The sequence below is a fragment of the Pygocentrus nattereri genome, chromosome 15 (assembly GCF_015220715.1).
Source record: "Pygocentrus nattereri isolate fPygNat1 chromosome 15, fPygNat1.pri, whole genome shotgun sequence".
In the NCBI taxonomy this organism is placed as follows: Eukaryota; Metazoa; Chordata; class Actinopteri; order Characiformes; family Serrasalmidae; genus Pygocentrus; species Pygocentrus nattereri.
In genome coordinates this window covers 32814032-32837177 of record NC_051225.1, presented here as the reverse complement: position 1 = coordinate 32837177, position 23146 = coordinate 32814032, and the positions used below count along the sequence as shown (strand labels likewise).

At 40.1% G+C, this 23146-nt stretch overlaps 1 protein-coding gene across 5 annotated transcripts; it reads left to right on the top strand.

The window, feature by feature from the left end:
* Window positions 1–10366: 10366 nt before the first annotated feature.
* lhx9 (LIM homeobox 9) lies at window positions 10367–21449 on the top strand. 5 transcript variants are annotated; one of them, XM_037545625.1, is made up of 6 exons: window positions 10367–10466; window positions 12519–12906; window positions 13765–13967; window positions 14371–14726; window positions 17802–18004; window positions 18900–19154. In XM_037545625.1, exons 2-6 carry the CDS (start codon window positions 12733–12735, stop codon window positions 19152–19154), a joined length of 1191 nt encoding a protein of 396 aa, XP_037401522.1. In that variant the 5' UTR covers window positions 10367–10466; window positions 12519–12732. The 5 variants fall into 5 exon arrangements, with proteins under 5 accessions (XP_037401522.1, XP_037401523.1, XP_017557917.1 ...); XM_037545626.1 differs by lacking the exon at window positions 10367–10466 and adding an exon at window positions 10535–10613; XM_017702428.2 differs by lacking the exons at window positions 10367–10466; window positions 18900–19154 and adding an exon at window positions 21042–21449 and having other exon boundaries at window positions 12733–12906.
* The last annotated feature ends 1697 nt before the right edge of the window (window positions 21450–23146 follow it).

The window sequence follows — 23146 nt, the reverse complement described above, 5'->3', positions numbered from 1 at the left end:
TTTGTATAACTGTAGCACCCTTCTCAAGTCATAGTTTCAGTGAAGAGACTGGATTACTCAGACAACAGAAATGACTCATGACATGAGCAGGACAACAAGCTACAAGGTTACACTGGCAAGATTTCTACAGACTTTTCATTGACTTTTTTCCTCTGGTTGAAAGGATAAAAACTTAATCGTTTTCTTCATGACTTTGTTCGATGAACAGGAGCTACACTATTGCAACCCTGGTTGTGTATATTAGCCAGATTAGTGGCTAGGCTGGCCATCAGGATTAGCTGACACCAGTGGTTGTATGATGAATTTGCATGTAGTGTAGTGACTGAAGACTGGAAACAATATATAATCGTGAATTCTGTCAAATTCTGTATGAGGGATACAAAGCAGCCCTACATATGTAATTGTATATAACATGATAAATAACACTGAAGAGCCCATGTTCTATATTTTTCTTATATATCTTTGTGTGGGTTTAAAAACCAGAAACAGTTGCATGACCATGTTCCAACCTCTTTTTATCTCATAGTCTGTTCTTTGTTGTTATTCTTTTAAAATGAAAATATGTAAATTAGCCTTTTCTGATTGGCTGCCCCATATTGTGCCTCATTCCAAAAGCTGTCCAGGCCAAAACACTCATAGCTTCAAAGTGACTGAGTGGTGGTAAACTGCTGTAGGCTGAGTGAGCGAAGCTGAATTGCTGTAGTCTGAATAAGTGGATTTATTTCAATGTGCTGGTTTTTGTGACATCACAAAAACAATCAATTAAATAGGCTGTTTTTGCAGCTTAAATTACATATATATGGGTTGGGCACATTTTGAAACTTTACCAATGTGTACATATTACATTAACTCTTATTTACAAAAATACTTATGATACAATATGGGCTCTTTCATTTCAATTTTTTTTTCTTGAACAACTTGAGGTAAGAGTTATGATTCAGCCATTCTATTTAATCAATGGCAATATGTGGAGCTTCATTTTTCCGTTTGTCCTTCACCATCTAATCTCTGTTTTAAGAGAGTTTAATATCTCTATGCTTTATTGATAGGTCATTAAGTACCTCGCATCATCAGCAAATGTCAGCTGTGCTCTGGCTATAATAATTATCTGCTCTAAACTGAAACACACCCAAGCTGCCGTGGGGGAGACTATGCCTGCATCAGAAGAGCATTGGAGCCTGAGCTGACCTTCAGCTAGAGCATATGCTACAGCGGAGTACCACGCTGCCACTGGTCAGTTTGCACAGGAAAAGCCATCCAGTTTGGACTCAGGTCTGTGGAGAGACATCGTCTTTGGCTGACGAGGGCCAAGAGTGGAGTCTTGCAGCCGTCCAGCCACAGACGGCTGCTCCCTCCCACCTCCCATGCATTGAGGCAGGGCTGCGGATGACACGCAGTTGGCCGAGAGGAGCGGATGTCAACTGGGTGATGGCTGAAAAAATCCGCTTCAGCATCTGGGCTGTCCCTCTGAGTGCGAGAATGGGTTTCTGTGCTCAGTTAACAGCATTGTTCCAGCCGGTGTGTATGTGTGTGTGAGTGTGTGTGCTGGATCAAGCAGCAGCTGAGCAGCCCCCGTATCACCGTCTGGTCATGCAACAGAGACAATGTCACTCAGCCCTGGGGCTGCAGCCTCTCCAAAGTGGTCAGATGGACAACCAGTTTCCCTGTGGTTGTGCCAGCACTGCTGGACAAAGCTCACCACATCTGACTGTCAGTCACATGGCCAGATTCCTCTGGGCAGGGCTGCAAATAGCCACACAAAACAGTAGGGCATCTCCCCAAGACCCTTCCAAAGTGATCCAGCCAGAATGTCTCAGCATATCAGTCCAGATGTGATATTATACTACGCTAGGCAGATGCACTATTCAAATCACTCCATACATGTAATTAAAGGGCCATTAAACGGCCCATATAACAGAAAACCAAATATCCTTATTTAGTAAAAGTGTTTGATGTAGCATGTACACACTGTTAAAGTTTCAAAGTGTAGTGTTCACTCTTTAGTCCATATATGGAAAATAAGCTGCAAAAACAGCCTGTTTTGAATTCACTGTTTGTGAAGTCATGGAAATGTAAGTCTATTCAGCCCACACCAGGTCAGCCCCATGAACTAAGCATGAGCTAAGGTCATTTTCATATATCAGTCTTAGAGATTCAGTAACAAAAACAGCCTGTTCAATTCTAAGAGGTAACATAAAAATTAATTTAGAGGGTTTTTTTGTTTTCAACAAACCTGCATAAACTTAAAGTGCAAACAAACTTTAAGATATGGCACCTTTAAAGAGATATTAAAATAAATCTACTATGCACAATTTTGACCTTGCCACAAACATAGTCCTATGCATATGTACACTAGTGTTGGAATGTATGAAATCATTCTATTAATGAATGACGTCAGATTTGTAAGCTGCACAGATCTACTTAGTAGGAAACTGTAAAAAGGAAGACGTTTTTGGTGATAAGCGAGCTGTAGATGCCTATAAATTCTTTAAAATGTCTATATCATGAAGAAAAAAAAAGATTTTAATACGGAAAAGGTTTTAAAATGTATCACTCACTGCCCCCACCAGGTCCATACAGTGCATATGCAAACTAAGCTGTCTATCTTGAATTCAGTGTTTTTGTGATGTCATTAAAAAAGCAAAACATTTACATATCTCCATATATATGTACATATATAACCTGTTCAGCCTGCATCGGTTTTGCCCCACCCACTCATGTTGAAAGAGTGTTTCAGCTCAGACTGCTTTTTGAGGAAGGCACAACGCATTCATCAGAGGTCATTTTCAGATGGCAGGCACAGTAAAAAAAAAAAACAGCCTGTTTAATTCCACAGGATAAAGCGAGGCTGGAAAATGCACAGGTAAAATGTATTAATTTTTGGCACACAGAACCACGCAAGCTTCATAAATACAATAAAATAAAATGCAAACGAAAATGTAAGATACGGACCATTTAATGATGGAGAAAGAGGTAAGCCATTGAGAATAAAAAACACTAACATCCAGAATGCCTCACATTTGAAACAATTCAAATCTCAGATAACTTAACAAGAAATTACTAATAAATAAATTATTACAAGACATTATTTATCATTATATACGTTTTGTGTTCCTCCTCAAAAAATATGGAATAAAATGTCTTGAAATACCTTTTATTGCTTAGCAGACAGTAATTCAAGCTACACTGTATAAGTTAAAATTGAGTAAAATTACAGCAATAATTAATATGAAAAGCGATTCCAAACTTTTAACGCTATCGTGGCTCGGCGAGGAACGAAAGCTTTTACTTACAAATTAGCACTGGGCAAACTGCAGCATTACACAGTAAATAGCAAAGTTGTCCAACAGGCTGAGTTGTGTTATTAATCAATAATAAATAGCCTTACAAATAACTCCTAGCTTGAAACATTAGCCTCCACCTCAAAGCCTGAATTGTATCTGAACTTTTGTCAATTTGTATATCAGCCCCATTTCTGGAACAATTGTGACATTTTATAACATGCAATAAAAACAAGAATTTGTGTTGTGTTAATTCTCTTGAACCTTTATTTAACTGAAAAAATGTAGAATTTGATGCCTGCAACACACAACAGAGTTGAGACAGAGGGAAGCTTACCACTGTGTTACATCACCTTTCTTTTTTATACGTTTTAATCATTTGGGAACTGAGGATACTAATTGTTGCAGTCTGGCAAGTGGAATTTTTGCCCACTCTTGCTTGATATGAGATTTCACCTTATATTTTCAATAGAAGACAGAACTGGACCACAGACAGACACAAGCACTCTGTGTCTACAAAGCCACGCTGTTGTAGCATGTGCAGAATGAGGCCTGGCATTGTCTTGCTGAAATAACCATGGACTTCCCAGGAAAAGATGTCATCTTGACAGCAGCATGTCTCTCTAAAATCCCAATTTACCCTTCCATGTCAATGGTACCTTCACACATATGCACTTATGCTGTGGGCCCTGATGCACCCCATGCTCTGACAAAGACTGGCTTTTGTACCTTTCGCTGCAAGTCTGGCTGGTGCCCTTTGTCTTTGGCACGGAGAACTCAATGTCCATTTTTCCCAAAAACAAGGTGAAACCTGGAATCATCTGACCACACCACACATTTCCACCTCTTATGGACCATCTGCGATGAGCTGAGGCCCAGAGAACTCTGATGTTTCTGCATAGAACTGATGTACTGCTTTCTCTTTGCGTAACAGTTTCAAGTTGCATTTCTTGATACAGCAGTGGAGTGACAACGGTTTCCCAAAGAACTTTCAGGCACATATCGCTATATTTAATACAGTAGCAGAGAGATGACAGTTTCTCATTAAGTGCCATCTGAGGTTTCAAGGGTTACTCACATTCAACAGCAGTTTCTGGCCTTGCCCTACACAGCATGAGACTTTTCTAGATTCCCTGAATCTTTACAGCAGACGTAAATGGTGAAAGACCTAAATTCTTTGCAATCTTGTGTGTTGACAAATGTTTGACAATTCTCTCACATGTTTGCAATCCACTAGCTACTCTGATATTCATGATACCCTGACCTGTTACCAATTCACCTGCTTATTGTGGAATGTTTCAGAACAGTATAACATGAATATTCTGCTTATTTTTCAACCTTTTTTGCCCCATCTCTTTGTGTGTGTTGCAGGCAACTCTTTTTTTATATTTATGAAACACAATCAAGTTGGACAGCCAAAACGTCTTCTACAAATGTTGTTCAATTAATTAGAAATTCAAGAGAATTGATAAATCAGATTTTTGTTTTCATTGCATTTTACAAAATGTCCCATCCCCAGAAGTGGGATTTGTAGATAACAGTGTGTCATACAGTATTAGAAACCACACAAACAAGTCTATTTGAGATTACTTAACAATTTGATATGATTTGAGGCAAATGTGTGAAGCCTTGCTAATTGAATACAAGCTTTATTACTTGCTAGCTGCATAAGCTTCATAGATCCAGTATGAAACTAAAGAAGCAAACTTCAGACGCTTGATTGACTAAGGGAGATCGCTTTCAGCCACTGTCGTTTACTACGACTATAACTTGCACTTCTTGTCATTTCAATTGCATTTATGCATGTGGTTTGTCTTCAGGGTTAAGGTGCAACATCTATCATGCAAAACAAGACAAGACACATGAAGTTAAGGCATGTCAAACATAAATCGGCCTATTACCTAATAATATAAAATAGCCCTTCTTTGAAAAAAGTAGAAGCATTCCCATTTGTCTTCTCTAAATGCTTCCATCCATAGCTCTCCCTGAAGTCAAAAGCAACAATCTGTCTAAACCTATTTAAACACACACACACACACACACACACACACACACACACACACACACACACACACTACTACTTAAGCCATTTATCCTCCTGGGTCAGGGGTGTGCTGGGGTCGTTTAAGCACCCTTCTCTATACTTACATTGTACTGTAATGAAAACTGCATTTGTTATACTAATAATGCTAAACACGGCAATTAAATTCAACTATGGGCCTCATTTTATGAAAACTGACCTGGAAATGTCCCTGGATTGGTTGTTCATTTTAAATCGGTTTTCTGAAGTACACAGCGAGCCACATTTGAAACCCTCAAGTGAGACGATTCCAAGCGATCCATAGTTGGCTGAAATTGCTCACTGCTGCTAGTCTGAGAAGTCGTGATGCTAAAACTCATGTCAGAAAGCTGAAACCAGATAAGTTCTTCAGTTTTTGCTTGCACATTTGGATGCTGGCGCCAATGAGTGTGCAGGAGCAACCCTGCTCGGGAAATTCTCTCTCACTTGGCACTGATCCATAACGCATGCACTAGCATTTCTCCTTCACCTCTTCTCTGAAAGCTCAGACTAAATATTATTGGCTTTTTAAACAATATCCAGTAATTATGGGTATTAAATGTTATGTAGTTTACGCACTTGACAATAGACAACTACTACAAATTGTGATTAGGTTTTTAGAGTGTATGCAGTTTGGTCAAAAGCCCTGAGAAACAATGTGACTGTATTCCAATGACGTTATTCATTTTCTATTGTAAAGAAAAGAAGAAGCCTCGATAACCAAATATAATATTTTTTGCTGTATTTAATGTTGATCCTTCGTCTTTATTGGAGTTTTCATTCTCTTTAGGAGACTCATCAAAGGATATTTCTCCACACTAATTTTCTGTTTCTCATGATCTAACTAACTGTTAACACATGTCATTATGTTGAGGTCTGGACTCTGGGTTGGCCTGTCCACAGGTTGAAGAATACCAGCAGCCTCTTATAATGATTAGTCTGTTTCCTTTTCTCAGCAAGGCTCTTCTTGACAGATACACATCCTTTCAGACCCATGGCGCTGAATTGTCTTCTCACAGTGGAAGGATGCACAGAAACACCTCTGGATTTTTGCAGATCTGAAGCAGCTTGATTTTCTCCTCTCTTAGAGATGAATGTTTTAGGTGCTGCTTATCTGATTGGGACACTTTTGTTGGCCTGCTAAGTCCTGCATGGTCATGAGGAGTCCCATTTTGCTTGAATTTATTTTTTTTATTCTAGTTTTCGCCTTATTTCACTTTGCCTTTCCTCATCATTATGCAAATGAAATATCTGACATCTAACCTCCTCAGGAATCTCCTGAAAAACGGAAATGGCAGTTTTTTTGACTGGAGGTTAATTAAATAAATGGTGGTCTTTTGCACAGTACTGTATACACTCAGTGTAGGAACTATGTGTTTTTGAAGCTTGTGGGTCCAAAAAGAGTGTGCAGTGCTAAGCTTCAACACTTAAGCTATTTTATACTTTAGACTTTTTTTCAGGTTTTGAGAAAAAACAACCGTTTTGAAGCAGATACTGTCCATGTTAAAAAGGTAGCCGATTAGGCTTTGGATCCATATTGTGGAGTAACCAATCTGATGATTCAAGGATCAGTCAGCTCTGAATTACAACAGGGAGAGAAAAAAAAATGTTGGGTAGGCAGCAGTTGGACTGTGGGGACTCTAGCTAGTCATACAGAGCCATCCTCCATCTGTCAACACGCGGGGAATTGTGATTGTAGCATCAGCAGAGCAGGGCTCAGCATCAAGAGAAGCAGGCAGAGAGATGGAGGAAGGGAGGAAGGAGAAAGTTTGTGTGTGTGTGTGTGTGTGTGTGTGTGTGTGTGTGTGTGTGTGTGCGCTGTGTGGTTGGGGGGAGGGTGGTGTAAATTCTCATTAGGCTCTCCAGAATGAACATCCCCTATCAGAATCAAAGCTCTAAATGCCGGTGCAGAGCATCTGCTACATAAACTCCAGGCTTCCAAATGTGTAGCATGACAGCACAGGACATTTCTGGGCCTGTGATTAAAACGGATCTTTGAGTGTGAATGCTGTAGTGCTTGCTGTCACAGGCCCCATGAATGAACTGCAAACGACACAGTAGAATCAGGAGAGTAATTTATTATATTTCAATTCAAATCTGCTTATATTCTCTGTAAGGTTTATGGTTGTTCATTGAAATAGGCTCTACACTAAAAACCATGAAATGGTGTATGGCTTCACCAACACTGGCACACTAACAGGCTTAGCACTACAGGCTGAATACAACCATTACTGCTTCACTCAAACAATGCATCTGCCATAGCAGAACCAGTTTCAGTGCAACCAATTACATTTTTCTCTACATCCAACCTAAAAACCATTTACACTGCAAAAAATCATATTTTAGTGAGTGTAAACATTTGCAACGTGGTCAATATATAAAATATATTTCCCACGATGAGACTGTGTTAAGAATATTGTAAGATTATTTAACTTATTTCTAGACATTTTCTTGCTTTTAAGCAGCTACATCTTATAAAGTTGTCTCCAGTTGACAGATCATGTTACTTGTTTTCAACATTACATCTTGAAATAAGTAAAATTATATTCATTTCTCAAAACAAGTAAACCAACCCGCCAATTGAATGAGACCCTTTCACTAGATAAAATCACTTAAAACACGTTAAAATGTACAGAAACTCGCGGAACAATCTCACAACATTCTCACATCAATCTCAAAAGAAACTGTAAAGACATTATTTTTTGCAGGGTAGGATCCTTTATCTTTAAGAATGAGCTCTTGTGACTCCACTAGTAATAGTAAATGACTTCCCACAAGGTCTGAGTCCAGTCAGCAGAAGTCCTAAAGGGGCTTTTTCCTCTGAAGATCACTTATGACAATTGTGTAGGTTTATGTACCAAAGTTTCTTCTATGAATGACCCTTTTTGACCTCTCTTTATGCCTTACAATTAAACAGGCTGTTTTTATTGCTGTTAAATCTGATGTTTGTGAGCTGTTCTGGTTGCACTGTATTGACCGGCTTTATTTAAAATGCAGACATGGCTGAAACACTCCTTATAGCTTCAGCCTTGGTGAGTGGGACTAAACAGTCCTTTCAGTGCACCAGCTGAAAGAACATCAGTGAGGGCTGATAAAGTGGTCCAAAACCTCTCAATTCACCTGAGAGTGAAATAAATGTTTACCTGTTAAAATATACAGTATTAAAAAAGGCTGCTGTAAATGAGCAGCTGAGCATATTAGGTCAACGCAACATATGCAGTTACTTAGTCAGCCTTCTAGATTTACTTAAGAAATGTTATGACAAACTGTATTAAGTAGCTTTTGACTGCGTAATATGTACTCGAAGATTTCAAGTCAGTCACATTTAAGTGATTTGAGAAAAGCAAAGGGTCAGATTTACTTAATATATGTGTTTTTAATTAAAGCAGAAAAAGAACATACAGCTAGGTTTAAGCTACATAATTTCATTGACACTGAGCTGTAGAATTATACCCAGCAGTAAAGTACATGGTAACTTGCACTTACAGCCAGCAATGATGTAGACCTGGCAGTTAACTGTGGAGTGCAAGAAAAATGCACATATGCAGGGGGAAAGACAACATGAAGAGGGTGCGTAAAACAAGCAAAACAACATGCAAATAGAAGAGGAGCGAGTGGGAAAGATGCTGAGTTTCACTCAACAAGATTACCCTGACCAAAGAAAGCCTTACCAAGTCAAGTTTCACCCACTTCCATTACACTAAGTAATATCAATGGGCCCCTTCCACCAATATCTTCTCAAGTCTTTCTCTTTAACCCGCTCTTGAGAAAGCTCCTAAAGTCTACGTCAGATTCATGACGTGTTCTTACACTGCAGAACTATATATGTGCTCTTGAGTGTGTGTGGACTCAAATAAGAAAACATTAGTGAATGCCAGAATCTTCGTGAAAGCTGCGCAAGTGAGTTTTAAGAAGACATTTATTTTTTAAAACGCTTGGTTGGCTGGGAATGAGGCCCATTGAGTGATTAAAACCAACACCAGAGGAAGTTCATTTTTTGATTGAAAGCCTATATCCTGTACTTAACCCTCCTGTTATCATCAAATTTACCAACACCTTTTACGTTGACCTCTAGCAATTTAAACCTCCAGGAAATATCAAGGTTCTGGTGTGAATTAAGTTCCTCCTCCCCCATGCTGTGGTTCTCACACTACTACAGGTATGGTTATAAAAGAGGCCCCTTAAGCAAAAGGAGGTTTTGAAGTTTTTCGATTATAGAGTTGCATGTTACAGCGACCTCAGTATCATCGAAAAGAACCAAATGGGTTCTGCCTCAAATGGACCCAAAGAACACTGAGGTGCACAAAGCCGTGGAAAACATATTTTGAATTTCATGTTTACCCAGTTGTCCCCATTAAATAATGAAAAGGCATTAAATATGAAGCAGAAATGATGCCAATCATTTATCTACAGATGTTAAACAGTGAACAGGGTCAAACGGACCCCAAACATAATAGTAAAGGTTAAGCCGATATCTTTATTTACAACAGTCTGTTTCAGTGAGCAGCTCATTTTATAGACGCCAAACATCAAGTACCGTCTAGTAGCCTACGGTTCTGCTTATTACAGTCTATCAGCGTATCAGCTCTTCTGTACCACATGCACTGCACGGTTTTTTATTATTATATCGATATATTTTTCATTGCGAGTCGATGCACGACGTATCAGACATAATAAAACGCCAGTCTGCGCTTTTAAGCCTGCTTTTTAAAGTTACCTATCTGTGAAGTATTGATCAGCAGGCGTTTACTTACATATTGACTTGATGATGAAAACAAATTATTATTATTATTATTATTATTATAACAGTGTTCTTTACGTTCCTCGCGCACGCGCGCGCGGTCGGGAAAAAAAGCTGGAAAAGGGAGATATTTCCAGATATTTCTGTCGAGCCCAGGACCAGGCCTCGCGCTCCAGATAAATGATAAACCGAATCACACGCATGTAAATTCCTCCCGAGCTTGGCTCTGTTGTAATTGACACCCACATGGAGGACAAGAAAGGAGGAACAGCCCCCATCTGCTGGTAGGATCTCTCTCGCATCCCTTCTCCTGCCATAGGCTGCAGCGTGGCTGGCCATCCTCCTCCAGCGCGGCTCTGCGCGGGACGCCTCAGCGCAGCACACGGTAAAGCTCCATCTCCACCTCCACCTCCACCCGTCCTTCACAGCGCTGCTCTCTTCAGTATAGCTCTTCACACAGGGGCGAAATAGAGCCGGGAGCTCGAGACCCTTTCCCCCCCTCCACTTGCCTATTTCAGACTAACGCGCACAGGTAAGATCAGCGCAGCAGCGTCAGAGCAGATGAGTCGCCTTTCCGCCGCTGTTTTAGGGGCTCGCGCTGAGAGAACTGGTTCGAAACTAAATATTTGATGGGAGATTTTTAGGCCTGATGATGAAGCTTTCAAAATCGCGTCTGGTCTGTACACGGAGTGAAGGGAGGGAAATGTGGCTGATCCGGGTGTTATGACTTGTACTTTTAATATCATACTTATTATTACTACTATTTAATTCACTATTTTTAAAGCGCCTGTTTAGAATGAACCGCGTGTCTGTTTTAACGAAATTGCATTCATTTTTATTTTGATCCTGACTTGATGCGAAAATGAGAGCAGATTATTATTATTATTATTATTATTATTATTATTATTATTAGAGTCACAGATCACAAGCTGATACGTCACTCTTCCGAAAAAAGATTAACAACAAAAACAAACAAACAAACAAACAAAAAAAATATATATATAATTTAAAATATTCAAATAGAAAACCTGCACGTGCAGCATGTTAGAAAACGCATGCAGGTCGCCTCCCGCCTGCAAACTGCAGGATTTAGATCAATTATGATAAATATCATTTTTCTTTAATCCAAACCTGACTGTAAGCGCACGCGAGCGCCCATTAATACGGCGTTTTCAGCCCATCTTTCTAACGGCGTTAAATCTGGCGAGTGTTGTGCTGAAGTGGATCTAATTCTGATCTAATTCTCGCTCTTTTCCCGTCACGCCTCGCACGATCTGATCAGACTGACGGAGCGAGAAAGGGACAAAAGCATCAGGACATTTACCTCCATCAGAACATGATCTCCTGTTCCAGCTATTTACAGCAGGCGTTCACACACAACTGCTTAAATGAGTCAAACTAATTTGCCTTAAAGAAAAAAATGATGGGTTCTCAAAGAAAAAATAAAATAAAACAAAATAAAAAAAATAAAGGAGAAATGCGTCGTCTTATTCCGCGCCCAACCACACGGAGCCATTATTAAACCATTTAGAAGAGAGGTATAAAATAAATGAAAATCCAGTTATACTAAGCAGTTTCTCAGCATGTGCACAACTTAGTGATCGCCTCTGATGGGCCACCACCAGGTGAGCTAATCGATAAACTGATCAGAAAAGCGAAATGCAGCGGCTTAGTTCCAGTTTTAGTTTTAAAACCAACTCTTTTTCTTCTCTTTCACACGCGCGCGTTCACACTCTCCACACAACACTGATTCACACACTCAGTTTCCCAACAAGCCCACCGTTAGCACCACTCTCCCCACAGCTGGCATCTCCATTTCGTTTATTTCGACTAAACTGAGGGAGAAAGATCTTTAGCACCGCTGTCCGCTGACTGAAGCCCCCACTCAACTCATCTGCTTCTCTCTGGGCGCCAGAACAGCCTCCAACTCACAAGAAGCAAAGCCAAACCTCGAGTGCTCAGCTAAAGAGGCTAGTGATAAAGTAAACAGCTAAAAACAGTGAGAGGGCTTTTCCTCATCGCCCATCGTGAGGGTTTTGAGGAGAGAGTGACAGCTCTTTGTTGGTGAGGAAAAGTCGGTGGAGAGAGAGAGAAAGGCAGAAAGAGAGAGAGAGAGAGAGAGAGAGAGAGGGAGAGAGAGGGAGAACTCCTCCTCCTCCTTCTCCTCAGCTAGCCCAGGCTGGGCAGGCGTGTGCTCTCTTCACAAATAGGACACGGGCTCTGCAACTCAGCACAGTCCCAAACTCCACTGTACAGCACTCGGATCCCTAACAACTACCCGGGACTTACTACCTTAAAACAACAAAACAACAACAGCAGCAGCAGCTAAAACACTTCTAACCGCGCAAACGTGCGACAGCCTTTTCCTACTGACTGCCTCTGCCTTGTCGCCGGGATTATACTCTGCTTTTTCTTTCTTTTTCTGTTGTTTTTCAAGGTCTTGCCGGAGTCTCCGCCAAATGTTCCTGTTTTCTTCCGGTGCTGCTGGCGAGGTGGCGCACTGAAGCGTGCCTGCTTTCTTTCCTCCTCTCTTCTTTTCCTTTCTTTCTCCCCCCCCCTCCCCACCCCAACACTTGTGCGAAATTTTCTGGGGTGCAACTGATTTGCGTGAAGGTCCGTTTCGGATGGTCTGAGGCTCCGGAGCGCCGTATATGGAAGTGGTGGGGTGCAAGGCGAGAGAGAGCAGTTGCACATTGCGTCCAGCAGCCATGCTTTTCCACGGCATCTCCGGGGAGCACATCCAAGGGATCATGGAGGAGATGGAGAGGAGGTCGAAGACGGAGTCCCGCCTGGCCAAAACGGTCCAGATGAACGGGAGGGAGTCGGTGAGGCTTTGGCGTTTAATCTTTGCTTCCCAAAAAAAGAAAAGAAAAAAAGAGATAGAGGGGCTGTTGCGTTATGGCGGGGGGCTACCGGTGGGGAAGGCTGAGGAACCAGGGCTGGCTCACTTTAGCTGGGATAAATCTGGTGAAATAAAGAGCCGCGAGCTTGGCCTAAAACTGCAAAAATAAGTGCTAAAAAAACAGCTAATAATAAATGAAAACGGTCAAGATTTTGTTTATTTTAATGGAATGGAAAATCTGCATATTAGCAAGAAATTGAGCTTATATAGAACGCTGGAAATAATATAGTGACTGTTTTCAGACAGTTTAAATAATGTGGATTAAACAATAATAATAATAATAATAATCGTCATCATTTAAACTGAATAAAATACTAACAATAATAAACTTAATAATACTCCGGCTTTGTATTATTGACAAAGAAACTAATTAGGCCTAATTTAGACTCTTAACCCTCTTATTATTGGCCTGTTGAACGCAAATATCTATTATTTAACCCAGTCATTTTCTCTGATAATGTGGCTTTTCCTCCACCCAGGCTAACAATCACTGCTAGTTAAAATATTAACAAAATAACTAGACACCTCAGAGTGTTCAGATGGATCTGACACAAAATGTGCTGACATATTTCTACACCCAGTTATGAAAGACACACTTTCAGTTACTGTTGACACAGAAAACAGCGTTACTTAAAAAGTGTAAAATGGTACCCATCGGTCGCGTGTTGTTATTCAACACACTCTTTTCGAGCCCAGGTTCACTTCTCGCGTTTGCTTCTGTTTAAATTCCTCCTCTCTGCTCATTGAAATGAATGTAAGAGGTGTTGGGTGCTTTCCGCAGAGCATGCCCTCGGTGAGCCCGGAGAAGCCCGCACTGTGCGCCGGCTGTGGGTCCAAAATCTCGGACAGGTACTACTTACTGGCGGTGGACAAGCAGTGGCACCTCCGCTGCCTCAAGTGCTGTGAATGTAAACTGGCCCTGGAGTCGGAGCTGACCTGCTTCGCCAAGGATGGCAGCATTTACTGCAAAGAGGATTACTACAGGTACGAGGCCCTCCATCTCTCTCTCTCTCTCTCTCTCTCTCTCTCTCTCTCTCTCTCTCATAACTTTACATCAGCATTGCTAAAACAAAGCGAGCTCATTCTGAACTCCAGTATGTCGCTATTCTAATGTTCTCCATATGTCAGCTTAGCTAACGTCTGTCTAGCCCAGATCAGTCTAGCCTAAATCCCAGGTCTGTTTACATTTCGTTTCTGCACATTTTATTTTCAAAAACTGCATTTTTACCCTTCTGTCTAAATTCAAAGCCACGCTCCCTGAAGCAGCCCAGGCCTGCAGCCTGCAGGCCACTGAACTGCTCGAGCGATCCGCCATTTAACAGTGAATGACATTTGAAAAGGCGGCTAAAACCGGCCTGGTCGTAAATGGTGTTCTTGGCTGTTCCAGAAGGTTCTCCGTGCAGAGGTGTGCCCGCTGTCACCTGGGCATCTCGGCCTCGGAGATGGTGATGCGCGCGCGGGACTCCGTGTACCACTTGAGCTGCTTCACGTGCACGTCGTGCAACAAGACGCTGACCACGGGCGACCACTTCGGCATGCGCGAGAACCTGGTGTACTGCCGGGCGCACTTCGAGAGCCTGGTGCAGGGGGAGTATCACGCGCCCCTCAACTACGCCGAGCTCGCGGCCAAAGGCGGTGGGCTCGCGCTGCCCTACTTCAACGGCGCGGGCGCGGTGCAGAAGGGCAGGCCGCGGAAACGCAAGAGCCCCGCCATGGGCATCGACATCAGCACGTACAACTCAGGTAAGACGCTGGGGTTTGTCCACTGCAGGCCTATTAGCGAACACAGAGCAGATCAACAGCAGCGCAGCGCTCGAGTCACCAGCGAGCAGGTCAGACTGACAGTGAATAACAGTGAATAACAGTGAGTAACAGTGAATAACAGTGAGTAAGAGTGAGTAACAGTGAGTAACAGTGAATAACAGTGAGTAAGAGTGAGTAAGAGTGAGTAACAGTGAATAACAGTGAATAATAGTGAATAACAGTGAATAACAGTGAGTAACAGTGAGTAACAGTGAGTAATAGTGAATAACTGAGTAACAGTGAGTAACAGTGAATAACAGTGAGTAAGAGTGAGTAACAGTGAATAACAGTGAATAATAGTGAATAACAGTGAATAATAGTGAATAACAGTGAACACAGCGCTGAGGATCAAAGATAAGATCAACACGGTGATGAACACAGTGTCGGGTTCAAGGCTAAAATCATCAACACACAAATGCTAAATCATTTTCAGATTAATCTGTTTTGTAAATGTTAAAATCAACACTATATTGAACAAAATGGTACGTTAAACCTGGAAATCAACACTATTTTTTAACACGGTTTATAGTAAAAGTTAAAATAAAAACAACATTAAACGCTGTTAATTTAACTATTACAATTCTGAACGCAGAACGAATGTCCAGAACCGTTTGGCTGTCGATTAGGCTAAAGTTAAAAATGAAAACTAACACAATATGGAAAAAATCACGCCTCCACAGACCGATCTATATATATATATATATATATATATATATATATATATATATATATATATATATACAATTTTTAAAAACCTTATTAAAACGAAATAAACGGTTAAATTCCTTCACGACAGGCTAACAGTGTCGCTAATGCTGGGCTCTTCAGCTAATTAAGGTGTGAATTATTTTAAAGTAATTAATTAAAGGCCCTGTTTATTATTATTTAGCTCATTAGCCTGTAACCAAATGTCATATATAATTAACAAATCTAGCAAGACTGCAGCTACAAAAAAAAAGCACCTAATTAACGCGGTTTAACGTCGGTAAGGACGGAGGAATCACTCCGAACCTTTACGCTAAAATGCCGTCATAAACACCTGCACCACCCGGTCTCCTCCGCAGAGCCGCTGCTCCGTCACAGCGCGACCCGCTGCGCCTCTTTTGTCATCGCCGCTACAGTTAAAGCCCGGCCGGATGAAAAGGGCCGCTCGGTGTGCCAAGTTTCTGCCGTTTCTTCATGAATGGAGAGGAATAAGGGCAATCTGCGCGTTAATTGTTCTGTGTTAATTGAAGGCGACGTCGGAATCCGTGGACTCCGCGCGCTGGGGACGGAGCTGCAGAGGGTCAGTCAGTGCTGCCCGGTCAAAAAAGGAGAAAACAGCCGTCCAATTAGACGCCAGTTCTTATATATTGAGTAGTTTATATTATATGACTTTAATAGTTTTTCACATGTCCGCCGGCTCGGCCAGGCCTGTGATATGGTGTATTTTCAGCGGAGCAACACTGATCACACGTTTCAGTTATATTATCATCATTTCCCGCAAAGAGCGCGGGGACTGCTTGTAGTTTTTCTATCAGGTCAGTTTTTAGCCTCAACATGAGCCTCAACATGAGCGTTAGCCAAGAGTTCTTTAAAAAAAAAAAAAAAGAGAGAGAGAGAGAGAGAGAGAGAGAGAGAGAGAGAGAGAGAGAGAGAGCAGAAGAAGAAGCGAACAGCACAACAAACTCGACCTCTGTCAATTATACCGTGTGCTTGGTTGTTTGGTAGGCCGTCAAACTTTATGTCCGCATTTAACATGCAACGTTTAGTTAATCACAGCGGTGAAAACTCAAATTCCTTCTTTTTTCCTGCATGTGGCCCGTTTCAGCTGAGTCTGTCCATCAGCATCAGTTTAGCTGCAGCGCCCCCTGGTGGCGGAAAGTGGCGCAGGCTTACTTGTTGCGGCGCGGAAGAACATTTTGTTCACGACTCAAAATACACGTCGAGCTCTTGATGGTTTTCTGGGATGGGAGCTTCACTGTGATGATATTAAAGTGAAACGCCACCAAGAGCTGGAAGATCTTCTGTCCGAGCGGTTCATTAAATAGAGCAAGAAGATTCACCGCCTACAAAGAAATGGAAAACTTTTAGGCTGTTTGTGCTCGTCTGTATATGCGATTAAATTATAAACATATTTTAAATAATATATATTTTAATTACTTTTAATTTTAGTAAATTTCAAAATTAAAGTCACGCACAGGGGAAAATGAAATAAGTGCAAAAGGCACCGGCTCTGTGCGTGACCCGGGATTGACCCTGCAGCTCGGCTCTCTGAATATGCAAAACGTAAAGTGTACGCATTTGAATACAGCGCGGTATAAAACGCAGACACATTTTGTACAATTTAAAAGCTCATTTTCGGATTTTTACTGTTTATTCCTCGGTGTACATTGTATTACGAGGCCACGAAAAACCGTCACGTGCTTCGCTGACAATTTGTTCACGTCGGCCAATTAAATATTATCGAAATCAGACTGTTGGGGCACAAGACGTCGAGCACGTAGATAACCTACTTTCCCCACTTTCCTTTTTAAAAAAAGTACTTAAGAGCGCTTCTTAAAACGTCTCGGCACAAAGAACATCCCAAAACGCAGGCGCGAGATTCGCTCTGAATATAGAAGAGTAAATATAGTAAAGTATATGGCTTTAACACCGTGATGTTTTGTGAAAACTAGGTCTAAACCAGGTCTTTTTCATTAAATTTTGTTCTTTATATGTGTGCTTTTCTACTCTTACCCCCTCATTCCTCCCATATCTATGTCATGCAGTCCACTATTATGTTTAGCTTGCTTTTATTCTCTTTTAATATCTCCAATTTTAGACTGTAAACAAATCCCTTTTGGCTTTTACATGGTCCCTTTTCAGCAGGAATTCAGATACCATTGAACATATCTTCACACTCTGGCAGTTACCCAGAGCTTCAGTCCAAGCAAACGTATACCCTAGTTAGGCTTTTTTCCCTCACTTGTTTGTGCATTTTTGTTGGCTTTTTCCACTGAGCCTTTGCTTTTTCGCTGTCTTCTCCTCACTCAGGTTGTAATGAGAACGAAGCCGACCATTTGGACCGAGATCAGCAGCCCTACCCTCCCTCGCAGAAGACCAAACGCATGCGTACATCCTTCAAGCACCACCAGCTCCGCACCATGAAGTCCTACTTTGCCATTAACCACAACCCTGATGCCAAGGACTTAAAGCAGCTCGCTCAGAAGACGGGCCTCACCAAAAGAGTTCTTCAGGTAAGCACCCAGTTAGTCTTTGAGAAATGCTAGATGTCAACTCACATGCAACCTTATCCGAGATTTTCTTTTGCCATCAGCCATCCAACCCTTTGTTTTCTGTTTTGTGTTCCATCCATTCCCTACATAGTCGTACCAGCACTTTATTGTTGAGTAGTAAGGCGTATTGCAAGTTAACAGCATAAATAGTTTGTTACTGTATTTTAGACAGACACTCTCATACTCTTACTGTTTAAACCGGAGACTTGCGTGCACTTAAAGTTCAGCGAGAAATATTCTTACAGGTTTTAGAGGACTCCAAAAAGGCAGCAGTAATTTGGACGTACATAGATGGTCAATAGGTCATACAGTCGTATGCAAAAGTTTACTGATTTGGAAATGACTTGTTTTGATGATTTTCTAAGTGAAAGTATGTTAACACATCCTCTACAGAAAACACACTTGAATATGAAATTATTCATCAAATTTTAGCTTGACTGAAAAAATGTTTAACAAATTGGGAAAAATAAAACATAAAATATAAAAACTGTGACAGTTAAGTTCAGCCAATAAAGTAATTATCTGTTAGATGTGCAGAAGTGTGTTCTCTGTAGAGCATGTTTGCTTATTTTCACTTAAAAATTTAACAAAGCATATCATTTGACCGCAAGCGCCCAGACCTTTGCATGCGACTGTATGTTTTCTTTCTGTGCAACAAAATTTAAGGCCAATTATTTTTCTATAACATGCGATATCTCTTCGTTAGCTTTTTTTTTTTTTTTTTTTTTTTTACATTATGGAATTGTTCAGTAGTGATCTAGTGATAGAAAAACTGTGATGGTAATATTCTAGAGGTTGGAATATGACAATTCGCAGCGGACATCAAAACAGTAAAGCCATTGGGATTGGTTTGCAGGTTTGGTTCCAAAACGCACGGGCCAAATTCAGAAGGAACGTTTTGCGGCAGGAGAATGGGGGTGTTGATAAGGCTGACGGCACGTCACTTCCTCCACCCTCCTCCGACAGCGGTGCACTGACCCCGCCCAGCACCGCCACCACACTAACAGACCTGACCAATCCCTCTATCACCGTAGTAACATCAGTGACCTCTAGTTTGGACAGCCACGATTCCGGGAGTCCCCCACAAACTACCTTGACAAACCTTTTCTAACACAAATTTGTTTTTTTGTCTTTTTATTTTTCCCTTCAAAAAATTTTTTTGTTGTTGTTCACGAGATCACCCTTAAGCGACCAGAGACAGAACTCTTTGGATTTGGAAAAAAATGGAGGAAAACTTGATGTGTAGCATTTGCAACCACTTGGCAGCTGAGTTTCAATGTATTTTTAAAATTTTATTTTATTATTATGCACTATGTTAGTTAGCACATTTGCCTATTAACCATTCATAAGTGGAAGTGGATTACATGCCTAAACCACAGTCAGTTCTTTTTTTAAGTGAACTAAATTTTCGCATTAATCAGCAACAACCAATTATTCCCAAAATAGTTTCGCAATGGTCCCAACAACTGTAGCTAACAGACATTATTACTGCTTTACAACTCAAATGCCAGGTGGATGCTTTAACCTCTAGTACTATCATGCCAACGAAGCACTAATTAGGATTAAAATATCATCTGTGCAGTGGTAACTGTTCAAAACGTTACAGTATACTGACAGGACGAAGGAAGGGAAACTCATCTCAGTTCCTCTCGAGTCATTTTGATGCATGGGCTACGTTTTAATTGATTGTTTGTACAATTAAGCACTTTTAACAATTATGAAGCCACTTTTGTATTCCAACAGCCCATGAATTGTTAGGTATACAATTAGTAAAAAGTGCATTATGAAGGTGCAGCTCAGGGTGACAGTGAGTTAGGGATGCTAAATGGGGGAGTTTTTTTAAATTGTAGAGGTTTTAGAACTGCTTCAAAAGCCTGGAGGACATTATTTTTGCAAGAAAGTCCTTTTTTTTCTCTCCCCAAGCATATTCACACATTTCTTTTCTGGACACTTGCCACTGAACAGACCAAAAAAAAAAAAAAACAACCTCGTTTATTCTGTCTGGAAACTTAAGTGAGGGATGGTTAAGGACTGATCCGGCTCCTTGCTAGGGTGAAATATTTCATTATGTGATGGGAAATTTGTTCTGTTGTGGAACAAAGTGGTACTCTAGATCTACTTCATGAAGTAGATGCCTAACTCAGTTCTGCTATGTGCCTTACGCTATAACTTGGAAGAGAGTTTGTGAAATTCAGGAGATACATGTCTTGTTTGTTTAACTGATTCACATCCTTTGAAACGCCTCACTAGTTTTGTACTGTTTTTTATTTTTTTTGTTTTGTTTTTTTTTTTGTTCATCTGATTTTCGACGATCTTTTTAAATGGTGTATTCTGTTACGAAGGGGGGCAGCGATGTCATAGAAAGCAGTTGTGCACTCTTTCAAATATAGTTGGTAAATCCAAGAATCTTATATATTGATCTTCGTGTTAATAGTACAGTACGTGTTCTATCAAGATTGTCCATGTTTCCTTGTTTCTTGAGAAAAAAAAAAAAAGATGGTGTATAGAAACTATTTCCCCTTAAATATTTATGGACCAAACGGTTGTTATATCTTATTAAATTTGTGTGAATAAAAAAAACACTTGGCTTTAACAGAGTTTTATTTTTCATTACACGACCATTTTTTGTGTTGTTGCAGTTTTTTGGTCACATCAACTGAAACATGATATCGATAATTGATACCCAGTCAAAACTCCCTCCCGCACATCTCTTGCTCTCATTTTTGATATTGATTTCCAGTTTCATTCTCTTTATTGTTCCAAAGTAATGCCCCATGGATTTGCACTAAAGCCCTGTGGTCGATACGCAAAAGAAGAAAATATGAGGATTGATTTTTAATGCATGAATATGGCTACCTTATAAAGCGACTGAACTCAGAGGAATGCTAGAAAGCACATATTGATATTTTAAGCAGCACTGACGTAAAACTAAATGCAAACCTCTTAAAGCCAGGTTGCTCTGTAGTTTAATATATTGTTACTTTATGATTTCTTTCAGGGAGAACAAATCTTGGGGCATTACAGCCATACTTCACGGCGTTTGAAAATTCCCTAAAGTATTAAAAGAAGGGGAAACTTTGATCGGAATTCCTCACCATTGAAGACAAAGACAATATTAGGATAAGATGCTAGTGCTAAAAGCTAAAGCAACAACAGCAACAACAACAACAAAAAAAAAAGCATAAAACTCTTTTTAAAAACTTTCTTCTGATTTCTTCTGAATGTTTGAGTCCACGCTCGGAGGAGAACCCACTCAATATGTGAGCTTTTTCTTATATCTTTGTTCTTACAGAGCTACAGCTGCTCTTTGTATTATAAGAATGACAATGACAAAAAAAAAAAAACCTTGTATGGATTTCTGATTGTATATAACAGAAAAGAGTAATGATGACCAGATGACGAGACAGGAAACATAAATAATACACATACATGAGCCTGTAATTGCTATAAACCTCTCACCATGAAGGTCACTGTCATACAGACACGGCCTCCTTAAAGCTGAAGAGCAGAACGGCAGAATGTTGATCAGACGCAATCTGGTGAAGAGAACTGCGGAGTCGCTCCTTTGCCGTTCAACTCTATCAGAAAAGGAAGTAAAAAAAAAAAAGATTCATATGTTGCATGCACCTTATCATCTGTTTACATTTTTCAAAGATGAGTAGCTCTATTCTTTTGTTTGATGTTTCATTTTATTGCGAACTGTAAAATACACCATATAATACATTTCCCTTGTGAAACCAAGATCCTGCCATGGAAATGGAACAATAAATTCCACAAATGCATGCATTATTTGAATAATAAAATACTTCTTTCAGAAGTATGAATAATTTGCTTCTCTTTTTGGTTTACTTTTCACAGCATGCACTGTTGCAAATAAATAAATAAAGGAATAAATGGTATAAATATTGGACCATATGGATGGCCAATGAGCAGCCTGTTGTTGACTTCTGACAAACATTGTTCTGTAAATATGGTAAATATGGACATGCAAAACATGTACAAACTTGCACTTAGTGTTTATATGATTGCTTTCTTCTCTCATTAACACTGACATTTAGGCCAAAGTAGTCACTGGTATCAGAAATAAACATTCATTATATGTACATATTTACTTTGATTCTTAGTTTGAACATTGTTTCTATTAGACAGTGGTGTGGTATTTTGTTTTTTAGTATTTTGTAGTATTATTAAACTCTCTTACATGTGACGTTCTACATTTTTAAAACATACACTTTAGGTGTAAAACATGCCAGCAACGTCAAATGGCACCAAATTTAAAAGTTTAGACAGTGGTTAGTCCTTGGAGCAAAGTCACGGCATGCTTTGGAGCCGCATAAAGCCTGGGACTTCAGGGAGTTCCATTCGGAATTTGCTGTAAAACGACAGTCCTTCAGGGAGGCCAAAAAGAGACTATGATGAGTCATGCTGAAGAACTTTCACAGAGTGTGAAAATGCAGACAGCCACCATAGCCGGGAGGAAGCTGAACCCCCTGACCCTTCACATGTAAGTAATTAACATAAGTAGACGTTTTATATTTATATATATATATATATTGCTGCTTTTGGAACAAAAGCTCTTATCTTCAGAAAGGGAACTTTACAAGAAAAATATTTCTCCATTTATATGTAATATTTTTCCATATAATATTTTCATAGGTAATTTTGGACCATTTACGTTGGTGCATTCATCATGAAATGTTGCTTTCTTTTAACTATGTCAAAAAATAAAAAATGACAAAACCAAGATTTCATATCTCCAAAATGGTACATTTATATCAGAAGGAAAATGCAAGTTTTAATGCACGTTAATGTAACAAGCATTTTTTCACAAGTAATATTGAGAAAGTTTAAGACATATTATGGCCATATTATGTTTCCAAGTTTTGCAAATAAAGAAACAAATATTCAATAAATGGCAAAAATGAAAATAGAATGTTTTATTCCGACAGTGACAATACAGTTGTATGCAAACTTTTGAGCACCCCCAGTCAAATGACACATATGGTTGATTTCCTAAGTGAAAACAAGTTAACACGTCCTCTACAGTGAGGAAACTTTAAAAAAGCACTTTCATTTAATCATTTCAGTTCATTTGCTGATTTT